General features: G+C 44.8%; 1 protein-coding gene across 1 annotated transcript in view; it reads left to right on the plus strand.

The window, feature by feature from the left end:
• Positions 1-3,016: 3,016 nt before the first annotated feature.
• The window catches only part of STARD8 (StAR related lipid transfer domain containing 8), a 76,872-nt gene continuing 54,593 nt past the window's right edge, over positions 3,017-25,295 (plus strand). The window contains exons 1-2 of the mRNA XM_034649144.1: positions 3,017-3,255; positions 21,138-21,171. Coding sequence (XP_034505035.1) covers positions 3,211-3,255; positions 21,138-21,171 — 79 coding nt within the window. The 5' untranslated portion in view covers positions 3,017-3,210. The remainder of the gene's footprint in view (positions 3,256-21,137; positions 21,172-25,295) is intronic.

Raw genomic sequence — 25,295 nt, forward strand, 5'->3', positions numbered from 1 at the left:
TGCACTTTCTATACCCCCAACCCCCTTCCCTAACTTCCTCCCAATCACCACCCCCTACTCACCATCAAAGAAAGCACGCTTCATGTCTGGTAAACTGATCTTGGGAGGTACTGGGTGTGAGGCCAGGGAGGCGCTCATAGAGTCAGAGTCCTTATGGAGTATAGGAGGCAGAGGAAGAAAGAGAGGAAGGATTCTTGTTAACCGAGAGAACTCACTACATGTCAGGTTCTTCCTGTCCCTCCTTCCTTAATGACAAGGCTGGGAAGTGAGTGAATATCTTAATCCTCATCCTCCTGTTAACACCCAGGGAAACAGTGTTCTAAATAAAGTGACTTGCCTTAGGTGGTTACACAGTCAAAAAGTAGCTGGGCTTGGATCTGGACTCAGGTCTGGATGATGCCAAATCAATGTTCCTTCTGCTTTACCAGAAGCAAGGAAAGTCAGGACCATCCAGGACAGGAAGAGAGAGCAAGAGAACTAATATCTATTGAACACTTACTATGTGCTGAGCATGCTAAGTATAAATGGATGTTATCTCATTGACTCCCCGCAGTCGCCCCCTTGTGTAAACAGTGAATCCACAGTTTACAGATGAGGCATAGGCTTTGAGAAGTGAAGTGCATTTCCTAGGGGATAATAACAAACAACATCTACTGAGAATGTACTTTATGCCACGCACGATACTAAATCTCTACTAAATGCTTTAACTCATTTACTTTAAACCTCCCAACTGGGTAGGTGCCATTATTATTCCCCATTTTACAGATGGGAAAACTAAGGCCACAGCAAACCCAAGGGCGCCCAGTTCAAAAGTAACAAAGCTGGGATTTGAATCCAGGCAGTCTACCTCCATGGGCTTAACACTGTTTTCTTTTTTTATATAATAATATTTTTTATTATATTATGTTAGTCACCATACAGTACATCCCTGGTTTCTGATGTCAAGTTTGATGATTCATTAGTTGCATATAACACCCAGTGCACCATGCAATACGTGCCCTCCTTACTACCCATCACCAGCCTATCCCATTCCCCCACCCCTCTCCCCTCTGAAGCCCTCAGTTTGTTTCTCAGAGTCCATATTCTCTCATGCTTCATTCCCCCTTCTTGTTACCCCCCCTTTCTTTATCCCTTTCTTCTCCTACCGATCTTCCTAGTTCTTATGCTGTTTTCTAATATCCTCAAGGCTAAACTGGTGTGAGAACCCCAGAACTGGTCTCTCAGGTCTGTGTACTATGCACTATTGCCTCTAGAGTGAATGCCCAAAGCCACCTCTTCCCAGGGCCTTAAAAACATGCTTAAATCTAAAGAAGGAGATGGACTCCAGGGAGCAAGAGCTCATGAGGCCATCCTAGGAGGTCTGTTCTCCTACCATACAGCCTCTCCTCCAACAGTTGTTTCTTGGTTCTCCATCCTCAGGTCTCTGGCTGTGGGGGAAGAGGGCATCTACTCAAAAGAGGGAACACTACTCTGCTCTGGGTCTTCATGTTACTCTTCCACCCCATGCAGGGGGCTTCACCTCATAAGGCTGTGTCCAGTTGGAGGTGAGTGGGAAGGAGCCACTTGTCTTGTCTATGGCTGACTGTCATCCTGACAGGGCCCAACAGAACAGACATCTGAGGCAGCCCAGAGGTCAGGGCTAGAGAGAAGATGAGAGAGCAGTTAGCATAACCTCCCTAGAAGACAAACAGGGAAACAGAGGGCCACAGAGTAAATTGTAAGCAGAGCTGGAAAGATTCTCACTGACTCTTGGGACAAACCTCTGGACTAAACCACTAATGAGGAAAGTTTTCAAAGAGGCAGAGGCATCCTCAAGGGGTCCCAGGATTTGGTCCTTTGCCTGACCAGCTGGGGTCTCTGAAAGGGAAGCAAGGCCAGGGGGAGTAAGTTATTCTGGGCCTTGTGATGACACATGCCCCCAGAGACTCAAGCCTGGCCCTTTGCCATGGGGTTCCTAGGAGCCTTCTGGCTGCCAGCCACAGCACCCTGCCTACTGGGGCTTGGGGGAGGGGAGAATCACTGCTTCTTAATGGCTTCCTGCCCATAAAACCTCTAGAACTGCCTAGTGCTGACTTTATTTTTGCTGAAAGAACTGACTTCAGTGTTTCCAGGAGGTTCAAGTTCAGATAACAGCCTGAACTTCTGGATCTGTTCAGCCTGGAGTGCTCAGGTTTCTGAGCATGGGAATAGATAAAGGGGAAAGCCATCATCTCCTCAGATGTTCAGAAAAGGGCATAGACCTGGGTTATCTGACTTGGGAGAGAGTTATGATCTGCCCGAGGCAGGCAGGTCAATGAAATGGCCTTTGTGGGCTCAGATTCTCTTTGGAACATTACCTGACTTATGGGCAGCACAGGAGTTCTGAGAGGAGTTGTAACAGTTGTCCAGAATGCAATTTCTTCTAGACTTGCCCAGTACCTAACCCCAAACGGGAGTCATACAAAAGGCTTGAGACTTAGACACTTGTGACCCTGCCTCTCATTGCACAGCCAGGAAAACTGAGGTCCAGAAAGGAAGGTGCCAGAGTGATTCACAATTCTTAACTTTAAAGTAGGGGTTGGAGAGCCCAAGTCTCATGTCTGGGAAAATTTCCCAGGATCATAGCTTTTCTGCTTTCACCAACTGCCTTCACACTTGTCTAGGTCCTGCCTGGGTTGAATGTTGCCTTCCCTGGGCTCTTTTCCTGGCACTCTTTCCACAGCCCCTGTGTGGTCTTGGTTGTACCCAGAGGCCCCCAGGGAGAGCTGGTGTGTCATTCAGCAGGAAGCAAGAAGGCGTGCATGCCAGAGTGCAGGTGGCAGAGTGACGGGTGAGCCGACAGTCAGGCCGGACACTCCAAGCTTGGGAACTGTAATGTTCAAGGAATTTCAACTGGCACTGCTCTCCACTCCCAGCCAACTGGTTAACGGTGCCGAGTTTGAATCAGTGACCCGCCTCCTGGTCCCTCCTCCTTAGCTAGCCTCTCTCTCCCTCCCTCCCTCCCTACTTCCCTCCCTGGGGCCCTCTGGGAGGCGCCTGAAGAGGAGGCAAGCTGAGCTCAGGCCAGCCGCTGCTCTGTGCTTCTCTCCTCGCACTGGTGCGGCTGATGGAGCACAGGGCCAGGGCTGATTCTCACGGAGGCCCGCATCCTCTCTAGCCTAGTCCCTAAAGAGAAAGAGGCCTGTGCCCAGGAGAACTCTGCTGGACCCTGCCAGCTCCCTGAACCTCACCATGCCTCTGCTGGATGTTTTCTGGGCTTGCTTCAGGAAAGTGAAGGTAAGTGGCTGCCCAGACCCAGCCCGCTCCGCTGCTCAGAGGGGAAGGAGGCAGCTGGGGACCACTGTGTGCCAGCTGGAAGGCAGATGGGCTTCTAAGACTACCTTAGAGCTAGAAGGAATTGGATTCAAGTTGCTTTTGTCACTTAACCAGCTCTGTAAATGTCTGCTGCTTTCCCATAAAAATAAGTAGGCTAGCTGACTATCATAAAACTTGCCTCCATTGCTTCCCAGGCCTTGCCACAAAGGCAAGATTCTTAACCCCTTTGAGCCTCAGTTTCCTCAGCTTTAAAATGAAGACAGTAGTGGTACCAACCTCTACAAGGTGATGAGGTTGGTGTTGTTGTTTATATACTAAATAAAGATATACTAAAGAGATAATGTGTGTTAAGTTCCTAGCGTGATGCCTTGCATAGAGCATCCATATGAGTAACAGTAACTACTATTATGATCATTATTATTAATTTCCATCACATACATCAAGCTCTGTGCTAGGCACTGTAGGAGTTACACGAAGACAAAAAAGGACATGGCTTCTGTCCTCAAAGAGGAGGTAAGGAAAGTGACAGATCTTTATCAAGCACCTACTATATGCTAGACACTATGCTAGATTGTTGGCCAGTAAATATTTGTTGAGTGCCTACTATATCCTGGCCATGGGGAATACGTGAGCGCAACATTACCCACAAGGACGTGCAGGGCATAATTTCTGCTCTCAACATCCTAGGAACTGATATTTATTTAGTATCAGCTATGTATTGGACATAGACACTTTCAATTCATTAACTGTGATGGTAATCTTTACCAAAACCCACTGTTTACCTATTTTCATAGATGCGGAAGGGACACTGTAAAAGATCAAGGAAGATCACTCAGATATGCCTGGCAGAGTTGGGATCTGAACTCCTAAGTCCACACCTGTCTTGACACTATGTGATGCTCCACAGTTTAATTCAATAGGGAAACTTTTAAATAACTATCTTGACTGTAAAATAGGATGAAGGGAAGACTGGGACCCTTGGAAGGAAAAATCATTTCCACCAGAAGGGACTTGGAAAAGTTTCCCTGGAGGTCACATTTGGGCTGAGCCTGAGGCTTGAAGGAAGAGAGGACTTTGTCAGTCCAAAAAGTGGGGAAGGGCATTCCAGGCATGCCTGGCAGAGGGAACTTTGTGAGCAAGAGTCTGAAGGCAGTCAAGTGGTGGTGAGTTTTGGAGAGGGCTGGTTTTGTGGGGTGCCTCAAGTACAGGGTCTGAGGGGAGAGAAACTAGAGAGGGGGAATGGGGCTGCCTCCCTTAGGGTTTGCGATTGATCCGTAGGGCTGTGGTCTTTACCTAGTGGGGGTCCTAAATGAGATTTTCACCCATCTGCGGTGAAATGGGAGAAAAGTGGGAATAATGTGTACAATTTTCAGAAAACTAAATTAATTCAATTCAAAAGACTATTCTTTATTTGGAGATTATTACTTCCTTCCAATGGGGTGGGGTTCAAAAGTGAGAGATTTTAAAAATATCTGTCCTCAGCATAATAAGAAGTTTGCAGCACTTTGTTCCCTTATTTATTTATTTATTTATTTATTTATTTAGAACTTGTCTTTCTCATCTATGAAATTCCAAAGTCCAGAGACTGTTGTTTTAGGGGATCAGGAGGATTTCAGTAAAGTAGGGTTATAATTCAATGGATGGTTTTAAGAAATGTGCTCTAGCAGCCTTCCGTTTCAGTGTGGAAGTGCCCAAGTGGTGAAGCAGAGGCCAGGAAAGTGGCTGCGATGGCAATGAGGCTAGGTGGGGAGGAGATGATGGGAGATGGATCTAATGATAAGGACAAAGCAGGGGGAAGCAACAATGTCTGTGAGATTTGACACCTGATTAGCACGACTATCCTCTACTCTGGCTAACCATTCTGGGTGCTTGGCAGGGATTGAAATCACTTTGCAGTAATTACCTCAGTCTCTCAGACTCCCAGCAAATGCTCCCTGCCCATGTCAGAATCTTAGAAATTGTTGGGGCAGGAGAGCCCCCAAAAGGCTTGGAGACCTCTATCCCAGTCCCAGACACTAGCATACATGCACACACACACACACACACACACACATTCACTCATGCATGTCCACAAACACAGGATGTACACGTGGCTGTGTTTATAGTTACACACTCATATGCATAGACATACCGTTCAAGTGTGCATATGCACGCATATCAAGACAAACACATGTACAAGCACATACACACAGACAATGCACATCCACAATCATGTAAACTCATGCACATATGCCTGCGCACATACAGAAACAGGCACACATGTACACAAATAGATACCCTCCCATGCACAAGCATGCAGACACACACAGACTTAGGCACACACACAAAATCATGTAGACACACAAAAGCACACACATGGCACAAAGGCACATATGCATGCACGCTCACACACAGGGCTGTGGCAGATGTGATTTAACACATGGTTATATCTCAGGGCTAAGAAGCAGCCTGCCAGACCCACATATATGCTACTTTTCCAATGCTGCTGCTTTGAGGTCCCAGTCAGATAGGCAGGCCTTCTGGGCTTAGAAGCTCAGGGAAGGGCATGGGCTGCTCTGAGCCAGCCTCCTTTCTGAGCCAGGCCCCATTGTGAGCAATTGCCTGACTATGGGAGAGCTGACTGCAGAGAGGGGCATGGCTGTAGCAGAGTTTGCCATAGCTCAAAGGGATCTTTTAGATCATCTCATTCAACCTTTCTGTGGTCCTAATGGAGAAACCGAGCCCCCTACCATCCCATACCATATGGCGCTCTCCATCAGCTGAAGAGGTGTGGGGCGGAGGGAGAAGCAGAGAAACTTAGGTTTGAATTCCACCCCCCGATACACACACACACACACACACACACACACACACACACACACACACTAGCTGTGTGCCTTTGAGCAAGTCCTCTCTGAGCCTCTGTTTTCTTATCTAAAAAATGATACTAACCAGTGCCTGCCTCACAGAGATGCCATGAGGATTTGGGGAGGTTGTGGAAGCAGATTTCCAAACTGCACACTGGGGGGCTGCAAGGCAAACAGCGAGGATTATTCTGTATTTGGAACCTCTAGGGTTAAGAGCTCAGGTCTTATCTGCTCCTTAGCCACAACTTCCCTTCAGCACTCTGTACTCTGGCCCTGCCTGAATCTAGGCCCAGAAGCAACCCATTTGGGAGCTGAACAGTGCCACCTCAGAAGCCAGGAATACTGGGAAGATAGCAAGATGTCAGGCCAGGGCCCAGGACTGCTTGAGCTGCACTGGTGTTAGGGGCAGCCAAGGAATAAGACGTTTGGATGTGAGATGAACCCAGTATAAATAACTCCATGGTATTAATGCACATAACAAATGACCAGAATTTGGATCCTCTCTCATGGAACTCTCTTTGTATCAGGTGGGCATATCTATTTTTGGAGGGCACTCTCCTGGGAAGTGGAGAATCTAGCTGGAGCTCTCTCTCAGCCATGACCTCCAGGTGACTTTCAGAGGGTCAATACTCCCTTCTGTCTCTCAGTTCTTTTCTCCTGTAACAGATAGATAGTCATACAATATCAGAGATGGAAAGGTCCATAGAGGTCACCTGTTCCTCCTCCTTCCTTCCCTCTATACTATGAATGAAGCCCAAAGACTGAAAGAGATGTGCCCAAGTCACAGGTGGGGCAGTCAGGACACAGCCGGGTCCACACGTGGTCTGTGTAATAGACCATAATCTCCTTCCTTCCTCTGTGACAAAATCCAAACACAGCTTATCTTCAGTAGACCCTAAAGGCAATAGCAGGTGGGACTTTTGCACACATGTCATATATACATGTACACATAAGCACACATGATAATACCCCATCTCACCTACCCACATGGTTTCTATGGGAGGCCAAGCAAATTATGGACAGAAAAGTCCTTTTTAAACTGGGAAGCCTCAGAGAGCTTAGCCATCCAGTCATTGTCCAGCAAGGGACACCACACTTTCCCCCAGTCACTATACTCACATACTTAGTCGTTCATATGAGTGCGTATGTGCACAAGGGCTCTCCTGATTCACCCAAGGACATATTCTCAAGCACCCTGTCCTATGAATGCACTACCACAGTGTGCATGGGACTTGTATGTGGCTGTTCTTATACCTGGCTCCTAGGCACCTGTTCATGTGGGTGGTGATTTCACACTCCCTCTGCCCGCTTATATTTATGTACCTATATACACTCATGTAAGCACACATACTCATGTGTGCTTCTTCAGCCCTGGGGCTCTTTCTGACCCCAGGCCAACTCACAACTTCCCAGTCTTTGTCCAGAATCTGCCTGGCAGGATATGGGGTGAATGTGATGGTAACTGGGTGATTCAGCAGTTGTACTCCCAGCCTCCGGGATGTCTCTACTTTTCCAGGCCTTTGCCCTTATTGTCCCAAACAAGACCAATTTGCCACATACAGTGTGTATTCATTGTGGGAGGGGCAGGAAGGACTGTAGAGAATTCAGGAGAGTGTATGAATGTTAAAAACTCTTAAATGCTTCTGGATACCATTCCCATATTCCACGTAGGAGTCCTATCACATCTTGCCAAAAGGATGGCTAGACATTGTTGCATACCTCCAGCGATGTAAAGCTCACCACCTCCTCAAATAGCTTATTTCTTTTTTTAAAAGATTTATTTCTTTATTTGAGAGATAGAAAGGGGGCAGAGAGAGAGAGAGTCCCAAGCAGACTCCCCGCTGAGCATGGAGCCCAACGTGGGGCTTAATCTCACAACTCTGAGATCATGACCTGAGCAGAAACCATGAGCCAGATGCTTAACTGACTGCACCACCCAGGCGCCCCTCAAATAGCCTGTTTCATCTGAGGACACTGCCATGGATCCCTTAACCAGTGTGTGTGTGTAAGTGGTAGATGTATACCTATACACCTGAGACTTGTATATACAGTCACCTCTGAATTATTGGATCCAAGGAAAGGAATTATGACATATTCCCAGGTCGTGGGAAAACCACTTAGTGAGGAAAAGGCAAGGCCTTACACCCCATAGAAAGAGTCTTCACCCTCAGGACCTCTCTTTGCGGTTCCACAGCCTAGTCAAGTTGAGTGGTGGGTACTGGCTCCTGACATGGGTGAAAAATCCACACTATGGTTTGTCCCTGTATGGCTAATTGTAAATTGCCTAGATGCTGGCATATGTCACATATTTGTGAGGGCCAGGTCAATGGGCTGAAGTAAAAGAATAGGTGTGCTAACGTTATTGACACACATGGACTTAAAAAGAGTTGTGAGTTGGTTTATGGGTGATCTAGAAAGTTTTCTGGGCGGAGTTCCCTGGCTCAGAACAGAAGGCACCTTGGTGCAGCAGAAAGAACACTGGACATGGAGTCAGACTGGCTTGGTTGCAATGCCCACCTCTGCCACACCTAAGCTGAGTGGTCTTGGGCAAGACATCTCTCCTCAGTGGATAAGACTTAATGGAATCACCAATGAAATAATGTATATACAAACTCAACACATGGTAGATACACAATTGGATCAGAATCTGAAGAGATGATCTATGGAGAAAAAGAGTAGGGAGACTTCTTCAAGGAGGAGTAAGGTTGGAGACAGGGGAAAGAGGAGGCACAAAGCCAGGGAACTTGCCCTGGATGTAGAAATTGGGAGTGTACAGTTATGGGAGCAGGGGTCAAAATGAGAGACTTGTAAATTTGTGTGTGGGAGTTTGACTTTACCCAGGGTGCTCTTGATGCAGTGAAAAAACCAGGGTCTCTAGAGTAACAAAACATGGAGTCAAGCCCTTTACTCTCTGAGCCACAACTTGCTAGCTGTGTGACTTTGAGAAAAGTGCTTCACCCCTTTGAGCTTAAGTTTCCTGCTCTATGAAATTGAGCTAAAAATAGTACTCAGTCCCTAAAGTTGCTATGAGGCTTACCTGAGTTAACACGTATAAAGCACCTGGCACACAGTTAGTGAGCACTAACCATTTTTATTATTTCTACACTGGGGAAAATTATAACTCCTACCTCACAAGGTTGTAGTGAGGAACACATGAAATAATGACGGCAAGGCCTGTTGACATGTTTATTTATTATTATCTTGACGAAAATGGGAAGTTTCCTTAAGCCGGGAATAGCCTTGAGGAATTCATTCCTTCACTCATTACCAAGCAATATTTATTCAGGGCCTATTATGTACTAGACACTGTGTCAGGCCCTGAGGAGATAGATAATGGTTAACAAAATATCTGCGGGTCTCTCACTTCATGGACCTTACTGTCTAGTGGATATAAAATGAGAGATTTTCATACTCACAATCCCCAAGTGCCCTGTTGGTGGGTATGACTGATTCAGTCCAGAAAATGCCAGGGTATGAAACTGTTCACTTAACAATTTTAGTCTATCTAGCACCAGCGCATGGCAATTCCCACCTAGTCTTCAAGGCAAAGGAAAGGCGAAACTGGAGTCCCTAGTACTCCGTGCAACAGCATAGCCAGAACAAGCTTAAAAGTGGGCCCAGCCTGGAGATGGAGATGGGGACCTCCAGAATTTGCCTGATCTGAACTCCTAACCCTTGTCCCTCTTTCCCAGTTACCCCATTTCAGCACAATTGGTACTGTTTGATCGAGCCATCAAAAGATTGGACAATATTTGTTCTGGGAACTAGGAGAGATGGAGATGGGCACTGGGGAGGTGTGATGGGGAGTGGGAAGCAAAGCTTTGACTCTGACTTATGTCTTGGACACGAATTCTTACTTTACCTTTAATTTCACTGGCACCAAAAGGTGTATGAGTAGGGGCTGGTTGGGGGGTGGGTGGAAGACATATCTGACAATATGGCTGGTGAAGGCAGAAATAACTGGAAAAGGTTGTGGATTGGCGATGCCGGGTTTGTTTTTTCCCTCCAAAGCACTACAGAAAGTTAAAACTAATATTAGCTAACAGTTATAGGGCACACATTATGTGGTAGACACTGTTCCATGCCCTTCATATATATTAACTCAGATACTCATCACAATAACCACAAGGCTATTATTCCCATCATCCTCATTTTACTGAAACACACAAAAAAAGTTAGGAAACTTATCCAAGTTCACACAGCTATTATTGGGATTTTAAACCCATGTAATCCAGCCCCAAAGTCCATTTTCTATCCACTATGTTTGTGTAATCTCTTACATAAAGTTTCTCCATTTATAAAATGACTATGTTAAACTGGTTTATCTCTGACAGTCTTTCCAGCTCTGCCACTCTTATCAATTTTCACATATAGTTCTTCGAACTTCCAAGAAAAGTGGGAAAAAAAACTGCTCCCCAAATGTCAGTGATTTCTATTCATTGTCCCTGGGGAAGGGGAAGGGAGCTCAGGCTCAGGAAAATGAGCCTGCCCTGGAGGTTGGTCCTCCCAGCAGCCAGTAGAACCTGAGAACTGCTGGAGGCCTGGCAAGCTCTGGGAGCCCGAGCTTGGCCTGCATTTCCAAGTCACTGGGAACAATAACAGGGAGCAGCAGCTCAAATGGCCTATGCTGGGGTGTGGGGTCAGAGGTTTCACAGAAGGGTGGAGGAGTGGAGCTTCTTGACCTCACCTCTCTGGCCCACCCCTCAAGCTGCTGCTGCTGCAACTGGGGACCTTGGGATCCAGTTCAACTGGCAGTTCCAAGGCTGGGGTTGTCAAGGGGCAGAAGAAAGGAAGCCCTACACTTGGGGAATGGGGTTTGAAGTCTGGAAATTGGTATGAGCTGACTTCCCCTGGACTCTTCTCTGCCCTGGGCTGGGTCACCCTAGGAGGTTGGGAGAAGAATATGGTATAATGATATAATCCAGTAGCTGCTGGAAATAGGACACCAATCTGCTAGCCCAGGGTCAGCCTCTACTTCCCCTCTTTGAGCCCCAGTTTCCTCACGTACAACATAGGGAGAATGTTCTCTACTTCATAATCGATTGCAATGATGACATATATGAAAGGGTCTGCCACATAGTAGGTGCTCAGTGAATCTGAGTTAAATTTGTAGTTGATTGCTTGCTCTAGGTGATCCTGGACCCACAGTTTGTGCTCTGAGTTTTCTCACCTGAAAAATAAGATTTACTTGCCTGAGGAGAGCCTGGACTTGAGAACATCCTCTGGAAGTAAAAAGACAGTAGGAAACCTGATTTTACTACCCTGAGGCTCAGAAAGTGGGCTGTTTAGGCAATTGGCCTCTTCTCCTCTCCCCACCCCGACTCCAACGCCTTGTTGAACTAGTTGCAGAGTCTGGAAAGAGGCTTTGCTCCACCCTGGAACCACTGTGTCTCTCCCCTTCAGTCTCTTCCTGCACTCACCCCATCCAAGGCCTCTCTCCTGGAAGGACTTTTGAGCTCTGGGCAGGAAGGAGGGTCCCTGTTGGCTGGTGGGAAAGTCAAGCCTTAGGGATATGACATTCCTGAGATTATCCAGAGAACCCCTGGGGGTTGCAGCTGCGAGTTCACTTTCCTCCCTGGCTTGCTCTCTCTCTCTCTTTCGCTCTCTCTCTCTCCTCTCTTGCCTGCCGTGGAGGTGGAAGGGCAGTAAGGAAGGACAGAAAGTCAGGGAAAAGAGGCCCAAAGGCAAAGCGCTGGGCCTGGAACAGCCCTGCTGGCCAGGTGAGAAATGGGGAGTGAGAGTGGAGGAAAGGAAGCCCTTCCACAACTGGCAGGAAGGAATTAAGGTGAAAAGAGATCAAGGCAGCAGGAATTTCTGTCAGGGAGGAGTTATAACATGATATGCAGATCAACATTCCTAAGGCTATATAGGTCAGGTACTCTTTTGGGGGGGGTCGGTGAGAGGATATGAGACCACCATGGTCCTGGTGGCTAGGAAAGGACAGTCAGGCTTTCTGGAGCCACACTCCTAGCTAGCATGAGGCAGCTTGTACCCTTCAGAGAGGGGTCAAAGGAAGTAGACCCTCTGGGGATTCCTCACAATGCTGTCCCAGAGTCTGTGTTCTATAAAGACCTTCTAGAAATCATGTCTTCCATTGCCCTTTCCCAGCTGGGATTGTCCCTTACCTTCCGGACCCTGTGATGGGAGGATGAGAATTGTCAAGGACTTGCCTATCATTATAGGCAACAAAGAATTGGAGGACCAGCAAAGAATTGGTCAAAGGCACATGGGCAGGCCCAGAATACCTGTATGGGTCAGTCTTACTCTAAAATCAGGTTTCCTTTCCCCTTTCCAGGAATGAAATTGGCATCCTTCAGGGCTATAGCTCCCCCTTCCAGCAGACATCACACCCTGAACGTGAGCACATGTTCCCAGGCCTCCAGGACAGGGTTTAAAAGTGGCATCATGACACCAATGCTCCGATTTAGGACCTGGTGGCAGGATGATTCCAGACTCAGCCCGCACAATGCCCTTAATTATCCAGATGTCTCCGTACTGGAGTGTGAGCTCTGATAAGGACCCAGCCTGTGTCTTATCCACCCCTGTGTCTGGCCGCACAGAGCCGCTCTGCTAGGCCTAACCTAGAGGAAGTTGGCTGAGTGTATAGGACATACACACATACTCATGCACATACTAGTGGCTGGACCCACTGCACCCCATCCCAGTAGAGAAACCCTAAGATGCAAAGAAGTCAACTCTTGAGGAATCAGAAGAGCCCGCTTCCCGCAGAGGCCACAGTCTGTGTTGGCAAAACACCAGCCAGGGCTGGGCGTGGAGGTGGTGAGGGCCCACTCTGGAGGCCTGGAGGGTCAGGCTGTGAATAGGCCTCTGTGTGGCCTGGCTGATAGGGCTGGGGGAGGCTGGAATGTGAAGAATGTGCTCTCATGACTGGCCCCAGGCTTGGGCCTGTGGCATAGGGCTGGCCAGAGGATGAGGCGGAGCAGAGAAACCAGGCAGAGAAAGTTTGAAAAGTCTCCAGGCTTGCCCTCAAATAGCAGGGCAAGGGCTGGTCATAACACTTGCAGGCCCAGCAGAGGGTTGCTGGAGAGAGTGAGGTCTGCTCTGGCCACTTACGGCTGAGGACTGCTCGGGTTTGGACAAGGTCTGCCTTTGCAGCCTGTCTCCAAACCACCCCACTTAGACCACCCACCTTCTCACCCAGCAACCTTATCTTACTGCCCCCATCCCCTTTTTAGCCTGTGTTCTCTCTTTTTCACGCTTTCCACGATTCCCTGTTTCTCTCATAAACTCCTGATTTGTCTTTTTATGCTGGCCGCTCTATTGCCCACTAGACCGCATGCTCCTCAAGGGCAGGGACCATATCTGTTTCTGTGCGATTTTGCATCTGTAGGTCTAACCACAGTGCCTTCGGGACAGCTCTGAGTGCATTCTCCACAGACCCCTCAAATCCAACAAGTTCAAAACTGTGATTCATTACGGAAGGAAGATTCCCCTTCTCCCTACCCCCCAACTATGCCTTTTTTCCCATTCCTGACCTCAGTTAATAGCCCTGTTATCCACCCAGTTGCAGAGGCCAGAAATTTTGGATTCATTCTTGACTCCTTTTTTATGCTCTCATATCCTATCATTGACTTTGGTTTTGCCATGTAAATAGTTCATATATTGCTCCTCTCCTTTTCTGTTCCAAAGGCCATTGCTCCAATCTGCTCTGGCCTCTCTGTCTCTAGTTTTGTCTAACCTCCCCCAGTCCCATTCCCAATCTGTTTTTCACTCAACAGATAAAATAACATTTTGAAATATAAATCTGACTATGGTACCCTTCTCTTTAAGCCCCTTCAATGGCTCCCCACTGGACTCTGCATAAAGTTCAAGTTCCTTCACACGTCCATAATCTGGCCCCTACCCACTGTTACAGATTCATTTCTTATTCTGCTCTCCAGCCAGACTAGACACTTCCACAAACCACATGCTTTTATACCTCCTTGCCCTTTTCTATGCTCTTCTTTCTACCTGCCATGCTCTTTGCCCTCGTCTGCCTCATGAACAGCTATTCATCCTTTAAGACCTGTTCCAAACGCTCTTCCTTCATGAAGGCCCTCGTGACAATGCATCTGCATTCCCAGCAACTAATTACTCCATTCGTTCAGCTTCACAAGGCTTTGTACTTTCCAATAGCAATTCCATGGAATTGTAATGATTTGTGCACGTGGCTTCCCCTTCCACCAACTTGGCTGTGAATTACTCAGGGGTAGGGAATGTGCCTGATTTGTCTGAATCCCTGAGTACCTAGCACCAGGCTGGCCCTGAAGAGGCTTGTAGGGAGTGAATGAATGAATGAATGAATGATGGGAACACTGTCACCACTAATCCTGGTCCTCCTCCAGAGTGGCTATCTCTGTAACTGCTAGATTCCTGGGTTCATAACAACCCCAGTGTGAGGAATATGTTCCACTACAAGAAACAAAAAGAGCCTCCACTCTGCAGCAGAACTCTCTGATGTTTAAGTTTATGCCTCATCTTTCCCTGTAATGTTCTCAGCTACTAAGATCAGGGTCCAAAGTAGAGTGCAACTCATAGTCCTGGCCCAGTCCAGGTTATCCTGGACCCCAGGGAGAAAAGAATAGGATACAATAAAGTTGGAAGCTCCATAGGCTTAAAATATAAACTTGGTTCTGACATGTACTAGCTGTGTGATCTTGGGTAAGTCATTTCATCTCTCTGGACCCATTTTCCTCATGGGTCACATTAGGATAAAAAACACCTGCCATGTGGAATGTGTGTGACGAACAAGGTCACTTATTTGTAACCTGTAAATTCCTGTGTAAAATTAAAGCCTAATTAGCTCCTGAGCTATCTCAAATTCTGTTACACCCATGCTGGGTTAGGGGATACAGTGGGAGAAGAGGGAATTTAATGTGACTAGAACAGGACTGCAGAGTAACAGTCCCATCAGTTCATCTCCTAATTTCCCAGAATCGTCACATTTAGGATCTCAGAGGGGACTGCTTTCTCCTTCTCTCCCACTCCCTTATCCTTTTCTTTTATTCCCCCTTTGTCCACCACTGAGACTTATATTGACTTGCTTACTCATAGTTACCTTTGTAGCTTGTGGGGGAATTCCATATTTGTCCCTCTTGATTGGTCTTTCTCCTCTTTTTACACCTATCTCATTCTATAATTTGCCATCTCTCTCATACTAGCATCCTTCAAGGTCCTTGTCAATGAACACTCAGGGGAACACCTCCTACCCCTCCTCTCTTCTGTGGCCAATTGTGAGTTGAAGATTCACCAGGTTGTCTTGTGGTCTACCAGAGTGGAGCTGAACTTTAGCCATTTAAATTGATCTAGGGCTGAAACTAATCTCCTAAGACTAGAAATCATTGTAGTTAAGTGTCTGCACCTGGTGTGGCAATCATTGTTCAGGGGATAAAAGAAATGACAAATACTGTGACAACTCCTTTCCTGATAAGCTTTTGATTGGCTGCATAAGAGAAACCCTTCTTCCCAATTAACATCTCGACATTGCTTTCCTGAACTACTGCAAAAGCCTGCTAAAAGGTTTCCCTGCTTCCACTCTAGCTGCACAATGCGTTCCCCACACAGCAGCCAGAGAATGGTGCTAAGCCAAATAAGTCAAGCAGAGAAAGACAATTATCATATGGTTTCACTCATTTATGGAACATAAGGAATAGGAAGATCAGTAGGAGAAGGAAGGGAAGAAGGAAGGGGGGTAAACAGAAGGGGGAATGAACCATGAGAGACTGTGGACTCTGGGAAACAAACTGAGGGCTTCAGAGGGGAGGAGGGTGGGGGACTGGGATAGGCCAGTGATGGGTATTAAGGAGGGCACATATTGCGTGGAGCACTGGGTGTTATACGTAAACAATGAATCATGGAACACTACATCAAAAACTAAGGATATACTGTATGGTGACTAACATAGCATAATAAAAAATTATTAAAAAAAATAAGTCCCCAGAAAATACATACAGATGGAAGTTGATTAAAAAAAAAGATAAAGAAAAGAAAATCAGGTATTGTCATTCTCCTCTACACCCTCCAATACCTTCCTGATGTAATTTAGATCAAAGTCCCAATTATCCCCCTGGCCCTCAAAACCCCTTGCCTCGCTTTTCAACCTCTGCCTGGAAATTCTGCACCCAGACTGTCACAGTACTGGCTCTGTCTTATCATGCAGGCCTCTGTTCAAAGTTCAGTTCCTCTGTGTAGTAATAAAAGGGACAATCGGACAAGAAGATGTAACAATTGTAAATATTTATGCACCCACCATAGGACCACCAAAATACATAAAACAGTTAAAAACAAACATAAAGGAACTTATAAATAATAATACAATAATAGTAGGGGATTTGAACACCCCACTTACATCAATGGACAGATCATCCGAACTGAAAATCAACAAGAAAACAATGGCTTTGAATGACGCACTGGAACAGAAGGACTTAACAGATATATTCACAACATTCCAACCTAAAACAGCGGAACACACATTCTTTTCAAGTGCACATGATCATTCTCCAGAATAGGTCACAAACTGAGGGTTTCAGAGGGGAGGGAGTGGGGGATTGGGCTAGGCTGGTGATGAGTATTAAGAAGAGTACATATTGCATGGAGCACTGGGTGTTATATGCAAATAATGAATCATGGAACACTGCATGAAAAACTAATGATGTACTGTATGGTGAATAACATAACATAATAAAAATTTTTAAAAAATTAAAAAATACATATATATTTTAAAAAATTACAAGAAGATCAAACTCATACCATGCATCTTTTCGGACCATAAAGCTATGAAACTAGAAGTCAACCACAAGAAAATATCTGGAAAGCCACAAACACATGCAAATTAAATAACATGTCACTAAACAATAAAGAAAGAAATAAAGTATATGAAAACAAATGAAAATGAAAACACAATGGTCCAAAGCTTTTGGGATGCAGCAAAAGCAAGTCTAAGAGGGAAGTATATAGCAATAAGGGCCTACCTCAAGAAGCAAGAAAAAACCTCGAATAATCTAACCATACACAGAAAGGAGCAGGAAAAAGAACAACAAACGAAACCTAAAATTAGCAGAAGTAAGGAAATATTTGGCTAGAGCAGAAATAAATGATACAGATACTAAAAAACAAACAAAAAAACCCCACAATAGAAGAGATCAATGAAACCAGGAGCTGGTTCTTTGAAAATAAAATCAGTAAAATTGATAAATGTCTACCCAGACTAATAAAGAAAAAAAAGAGAAAAGATTCAAATAAATAAAATCACAAATGAGACAGGGAAATAAGAACCAACACCATGGAAATACAAACAATTCTAAGAGAATATTATGAAAAACTATATGCCAACAAATTGGAAAAGCTAGAAGAAATAGATAAATTTTTGGAAACATAAAAACTGCCAAAATTGAAACAGAAAAAAGTAGAAAATTTTAGCAGACCAATAACCAGTGAAAAAATTGAATCAGTAATCAAAAAACTCCCAAAAAACCAAAGTCCAGGGCCAGATGGCTTCACAGACCAATTCCACCAAACATTTAAAGAAGAGTTAATACCTGTTCTTCTTAAACTATTCCAAAAAATAAAAAAGGAAGGAAAATTTTCAAATTCATTCTATGAGGTCAGCATTACCCTGATACCAAGATACCAAAACCAGATAAAGATTCCACTAAGAAAAAAGAACTACAGCCCAACATTCCTGATGAATGTGGATGCAAAAATTCTCAACAAAATACTAGCAAACCGAATCCAACAATACATTTTAAAAAAAAATCATTCACCACAATCAAGCAGGATTTATTCCTGGGTTGAAAGCGTGGTTCAATATTTGCAAATCAATCAATGTGATACATCACATCAATAAAATAAAGGATAAAAACCATGTGATCATTTCAATAGGCACAGAAAAAGCATTTGACAAAGTACAACAGCCATTCATGGAAAAAACCGTCAAAAAAGTAGGGCTAGAGGGAACATACTTCAACATACCTCAACAAAGGTCATCTATGAAAAACCCACAGCTAACATCATCCTTAATGGGCAAAAACTGAGAGTTCTTTCCCTAAGATCAGGAACAAGACAAGGATGTCCATTCCCACCACATTTATTCAACATAGTACTGGAAGCCCTAACCACAGCAATCAGACAACAAAAAGAAGTAAATGGCATCTGAATCAGTAAAGAAGAAGTGAAACTTTCACTATTTACACATGACATGATACTCTATATAGAAAATCCGAAAGACTCCACGCAAAAGCTGCAAAAGCTGGTACACGAATTCAGTAAAGTCAGAGGATACAAAGTCAATGTACATAAATCTGTTGCCTTTCTGCACACCAATAATGAGGAAGCAGAGGAAGAAATTAAGGAAACAATCCCTTGTACAGTTGCATCCAACATAATGCGACACCTAGGAATAACCCTAACTAAAGAGGTGAAAGATATGTACTCTGACAACTATAAAACATTGATGAAAGAAGTTGAAGATGACACAAAGACAAGGAAAGACATCCCATGCGCATGGATTGGAAGAACAAATATTGTCAAAATGTCTATAGTACCAAAGCAATCTACACATTTAATGCAATCCCTATCAAAGTACCACCAGCATTTTTTACATAACTAGAACAATCCTAAAATTTGTATAGAACCACAAAGACCCCAAATAGCCAAAGCAATCTTCAAAAAGAAAAGCACTGTTGGAGGCATCACAATTCCGGACTTCAAGTTATATTATGAAGCTGCAGTAATCAAAACAGTATGGTACAGGCACAAAAATAGACAGATAGATCAATAGAACAAAATTAAAAACCCAGAAATAAACCCACAACTGTATGATCAATTAATCTTTGACAAAACAGGAAAGAATACCCAATGGAAAAAAGACAGTCTCTTCAACAAATGGTTTTGGAAAAACTGGAGAGCAACATGCAAAAGAATGAAACTGGCGTTCTTCCACCACCCACAAAAATAAATTCAGAATGGATTAAAGACTTAAATGTGAGACCTGAAACCATCACAGTCCTAGAAAAGAGCACAGGCAGTATACCTCTTTGACACTGGCCATAGAAACTTTGTAGATATGTCTCCTGAGGCAAGGGAAACAAAAGCAAAAATAAACTATTGGGACTTCATCAAGACAAAACATTTCTGCACAGCAAAGAAAACAATCAACAGAACTAAAAGGCAACCTAAGTAATGGGAGAAGATATTTGCAAATGACATATCTAATAAAAGATTAGTATCCAAAAACATATAAAGAACATATGAATCTCAACACCCAAAAAAACAAATAATCCAATTAAAGGTGGGCTGAAGACACGAAGAGATATTTCTCCAAAAAAGACATACAGATGGCCAACAGACACATGAAAAGATGTTCATCATCACTTATCATCAGGGAAATGCTAATCAAAACTATAGTGAGATATCACCTCATACCTGACAGAATGGCTCAAGCGAACAACACAAGAAACAACAGGTGTTGGCAAAGATGCAGAGAAAAAGGAACCCTCACATACTGTTGGTGGGAATGTAAACTGGTGGAGCCACTCTGGAAAACAGTAAGGAGGTTTCTCAAAAAATAAAAATAGAACTACCCTATGATCTAGGAATTATACTACTCGGTATTTACGCAAAGAATACAAAAGCACTAATTCAAAGGGATACATGCACCCCTATGTTTATAGCAACATTATTTACAATAGCCAAATTATGGAAGCAGCCCAAGTATCCATATGTATATGTATGTGTGTGTGTGTGTATAATAGAATATTACTGAGCCATAAATGAGAATGAAATCTTGCCATTTGCAATGACATGGATGGAGCTGGAGAGTATTATGTTAAATGAAATAAGTCAGAGAAAGACAAATACCATGTGATTTTACTCATATGTGGAATTTAAGAAACAAAACAAATAAGCAAAGGGGGAAAAAAAGAGAGAGACACCAAGAAATAGACTCTTAATTTTAGTGAACACACTAATGGTTACCAGAGGGGAGGGGGATAGGGGTGATGATGGGGATTAAGGAGCGCACTTGTGGTGATGAGCACACGGTGATGTATGGCATTGTTGAATCGCTACATTGTACACATGAAACTAATATGTTAACTAACTGGGATGAAACTGAAAACTTAAAAAAAAATTCAGCTCCTCTGAGACACCCTCTCTGACCACATTTTCTAAAGCAATTATCCCTATGTTTCCTACCCTATCACTCCCTACCTCATCCTGTTTTTTTAGTTTCTCCTTCTTGTTTATTAGTGATGTCTGAAATGTCCTTATTTATTTATTTGTTTACCTAGTCATTGTTGTTCCCTGCTCTATGAGAACAGGGACCTTATCCGTCTAGATGACTGTTACAGCTTTAGCATATCGCATAGTGCTCTATAGGGTACTGGTGTTCCATACATATTTATTGAATAAATGACTTTATAATGTGTTTTATTTTCAAGAGGGGTTTCATGTAAATTAATTTCTTACAAAGCCTGTGAGGTTGGGATTATTACCATCGTAGTGTTACGGATGCAGAAACCGAGGCTCAAGAAGGTTTGTCCGATGTTACATAAGGTAGCCCTGAACTTGAGCTTTCCAATTCTAAATACCGCTCTTCCCGCCAACATACCTTGCTTCTAACCAAGGACAGTATGTTCCAAGCAAATGTTAACTGATTCTTTGAGAATCCTTACTGTCGGTTCTTGAAACAGCATTGTGAGCTGTGCAGACTGTCTCCAATCTCCCAATTTAGGGACGCTCCCCAATCCATGAGAGTGAAGCAAACCAGAGGAGTCAGTCAGTGGAGTGGGAGAAAATGTTATGGATCAGGCAGTCAGGAGTCTGGGCTTCTAGGCTCTACTTGGCTTCCTATCGTATGTCATTTTCCTTTTCTATAAACCTCAGTGTGTCTTTCTGTAAAATGAGTAGATTGAACTTGCTGACTTCAAAGATTCCTTCCAGTTCTGACAGTGTGTGGGTGTCTGCAATGTGTTGATTTCTTCTCTGTTTCCTTTGTAGTGCTTCCCACTGCTGCAGAGGAGGAAGAATACCGGTAAGTGTGTGAGGTGGGGGTCACAAGAGTCATGCAACAGGGCCGAGCTTCTCAGTGGTACTCATGGGCTGGCTGATCGGGTTCCTAGATACAAAATCTGGAAACATCCTCTGTCTCCCTCCAGTGGGCATTTCCTGACTTCTTCCAGCCTTTCCTTTTGAAAGGGAGTTAGCCTGCAGAACTTCTTTATTTCTCAGATGGAGGGTTTTCTCTGGTTGGGGAGCCAGGGGAGGATTTCCCTAAAGAAGTATCAGTAAGTGGCAGCCATCCATACGCTTCCCTTGTTCTCAGGGGCATACTTTCCACCAGGAGTATATTGGGGGTGGCAGGTATGTTGGGAAAAGGAATAAGTAAACCGAAGGTAAAGGAAAGAAACTTGACATTTAGGATTCAATGTCTGTAATTGTCCCAACACTTGCTTTATCTGAAAGGCTTCTGAGTGGGTTAGTTAGGACTGAGGGAATAATTCTCTCCTTTTTCTCCCTAACAAGTTTCTTTGAGCTTGACTACATATTTGCCTTGTGCCTCTGGTGTGCTACTTGGGTGTGGGCAAGTTAGTGGCATTCTAGGAAAAACTACCTTTCATTGAGAAGGACACAGTTGTCTGGAGGGGATACCTGGCTTGGAGAGGAAGAGAAAGAAGGATACTGGCCAGGATGAATTTGCTGCCAGAGTCTGAACTCCTGGCATTGGCTGAGCTTTGCTGAGGTCATTTAGGCCATCCTCCTGGCTCAAGCCCGACCTCAGCCATTCCCACTGGCTACAGTTTTTCTTCAGGTTGAGCTCGTGACTTAATTGAACATGGTTTCTAGGTGGCAGTTAGGGCTGAGGGTCACAGAAACAGAAAGGCATCAATGAACGAGTGGCCCCATCATGCTAAGGGCCTGTGTGAGGCTTCTTAGGGAGACATCGGAAGAGACAACCTGATCTCTTGATCCTGAAGATGTCCCCAAGTAGTTGGAGCCAGTTTGGGCACAGTTTTTCCTGAAGGCAGAGAGGGGATCTGGTGACCTCCCAAGTACTTTCCCATCTTAGGATCTTGAGTTCTTGGGTGGTGGCTGCTAGGAAAGAAGAGTGGCAGTGTGAGGTGTTTATTTGCATTGCCATGACGGCAGACGAGAGGGGACCTATTTTGAAGTAGGAACGCTGCGTTGATCAGCATACAGCATACATCTGCTCTTCCCCTCCCCAGCTCCTCCCCCATCACGATTCCAGCACTTCTTGCTGAGCACAGTTCCCGCTTTGCAAAAGCGGCTTCTGGAGACACAAGATCTGTGGGCTGCCCATCCTGGGAGAAGAACAAACTTCTCCATTTCAGAGACACCAGCTGCAGAGGCTAAAAAGAAACCCTTCAGACCCTGAAATAGTGACCCCCTCAGACGAATGCACCTGCAGCTGCAGGTTCCAGTTTTGGTTCTGCCATTTGCCAGCTGTGTGACCTTGGGCCTGTCCCATTCCCTCTCTGGACCTTAGTGTCCCCAACTATAATGGGGCTGAATCCTGGAAGGGTGGGCACCAGGTGGCTGAGAGGTCTGTGGCTTTCGGAGGAAAGAGGAGTTGGGTCTGGGCAGAAGAAGTTGCCACCTACAAAGCTGAGCTGGGACTAGTTTTTGTCCTACTTCTTTAGGTTAAAGTTTGAAAATGTCTATTTAAGGGCAAACATGAACACATTGTCTCAGGCCAATTCAAGGACCATCTGGCACAAGTTATGACTTTATGTGGATGTGGCAACAGAAGCAGCAAGGCACTGGGAATCAAAGGACCTAGATTTTAGTCCAAATTTCCTTACCAGTTCACTGTGTGAGCCCACATAAGGAACTTCCTATCTCTGGACCAGGGTCCGCATCTATAATATGGAACTTATTGCATGGGGCTCCTGTATGCATCATACAAGATAGTGCGTTAAGATGTCAAAATGCTGAACAAATGTTATTATTTCTGAGATCTAGCTCAGGGAAGGAGCAGAACTCTTTGGTTTTTTTATTCATTTATTTTTGGAATATGCAATACCTTCACATGTCTCAAACTTCAAGAGATATGAAAATATAAAGTCTTCCCACCTCTGTCTCTCCACCACCCAGCAATTCTCTTGGAGGTGACCAATGTTACCAGCTTCTCGGGCCCTTGATGAGTTTAAAGGTCTAAAGTGAGTTTGCTAGACAGGACGTCAGTGGAGGTGGCTGACTTATTTGGAGTGGGGGGGTCCTCCTGAGGGGAACATGTGGAAAAGGCAATGGAGAAAGAATTGTGGAGCAGGAAATGTGGGACAGTGGTGGAAGAAGCACTAGTTTGGATGTCATGAGGCCTGGGATCCAGTCTTGACTGTTCCACTCGTGGTTGAATTATCTTAAGAACCTTCCCCTCTCGGGGCGCCTAGGTGGCTCAGTCGTTAAGCGTCTGCCTTCTGCTCAGGGCGTGATCCCGGAGTTCTGGCATTGGGCCCCGCATCAGGCTCCTCTGTAGGAAGCCTGCTTCTTCCTCTCCCGCTCCCCCTGCTTGTGTTCCCTCTCTTGCTGGCTGTCTCTCTCTCTCTCTGTCAAATAAATAAATAAAATCTTTAAAAAAAAAAAGAACCTTCCCCTTTCTGACCCTCAATGTTCCGTCTGCACATTAAAACTGTTGTGTTCTCATATGCCATTCTGACAAGTTCCACCAGAGTTGGACAGATATGGAGATATGGTGGAGGAGAGGACCAACCAGGGGCATTTTAGAGAAGAAAAAGCCAAGAAATTGACTCAAAGCTGACAGTTGAATATGGTTTACATATGTCATCTTCTTCATATTAAGATCAGTCAATTGAAGTTTTCTCTGACATGCTACTGCTTTTGTCCTGGTGGTCTCACTGACAGAGGAAACCTTTGGCATGGTCTTCACAGGAGAACATTAGGAATGTCCAACTTGCTTCAACATAGGTAGTGCTGCCCAGGCTCGAGAAAATGGGCTGAAGGACCTTTGACAGCTGTGCTATAATGGTCCAAGAATCCACTAGCACAATGTTTCCCAGATTTTACATATGTGTGAATCAACTTCACAGTTTTTCCCATCACTTCATCCTGTGCCGGTTTGTACTTATTTTTTTCTTTGCATCAATCTGATTTTAAACAATATCCTTACTTGAAGCCATAATATCTATGAAATTAGTGTTTGCTGTCCTAGTTACGTCTTTCCTAATAAATATTGAATTCAATATATATCTATCATGATTCAAAATGTCAGTGTATCTCTCCAAATCATCCTGTGCATTTATACAAACATTGGAAAACACAGAAGTAGCAGTAACACAAACCAGCAGGAGGTCAGAAGGAGGTTCAGGCCTTCAGGACTCACTCCAAGACTCACTACGTGTTCTTGGGCTCCCTGAAACACTTCATAGTCCTTCCAAGTCCTCATATCATGTTATGCAAGCACGAATATTCTCCTGAGATGGAAATAGGTTCTGGAGCCTAAAAGGAGCTCCCTCCTTCCAAACAAAATCCACAATTCTGAATGACCTCACAGGTACTGAAGTGAGAACACTTGACTTGACTAGGGAATCAGAAGCGCTAGGTTCCAGTTTTGGTTCTGCCATTTGCCAGCTGTGTGACCTTGGGCCTGTCCCATTCCCTCTCTGGACCTTAGTGTCCCCAACTATAAAATGAATAATTTGGTCTAATGACCTCCAAGGTACCTTGCTGCTCTGAAATTCAATAACTCTTTCACTTGTAGACCTCACACTCCTGCTTAACCCATTGGCTCCCAGCAGCTTGCAGAGGTGGGGAGGCTGCTGAGCTGACCTCCTACTACCTCTGTACCAAATCCTCCCTGAGGTGCCATGCTCCCAGTGCACAAAGTTCCTATTATTGTTGCCTGAAGCCATTCAGGGTTTCTCTCCAGGCTCCTGCAGAAGTAGCTGAGGCTACCTGGGGGGTAATAGTTGGTCTGTAACAAGAGCCTGGTTCCCCAACCCAACTGGCTTTGGCCTGGCTGCAAGCGTGGCCTTAGCACCAGACTCTGTATCAGCTGCCCGAGACCCCTCCCTCCAGCTCTGAGGGGGCAGGGAGACTGCCTTAAAAGAGAAAAAATAGAAAGAAATACATTAATTTAAAAATAAAAATAAAAGAAATACATTAAAATAGAAAGAAATG

Source organism: Ailuropoda melanoleuca, chromosome X, assembly GCF_002007445.2.
Source record: "Ailuropoda melanoleuca isolate Jingjing chromosome X, ASM200744v2, whole genome shotgun sequence".
NCBI classification, from domain to species: domain Eukaryota; kingdom Metazoa; phylum Chordata; class Mammalia; order Carnivora; family Ursidae; genus Ailuropoda; species Ailuropoda melanoleuca.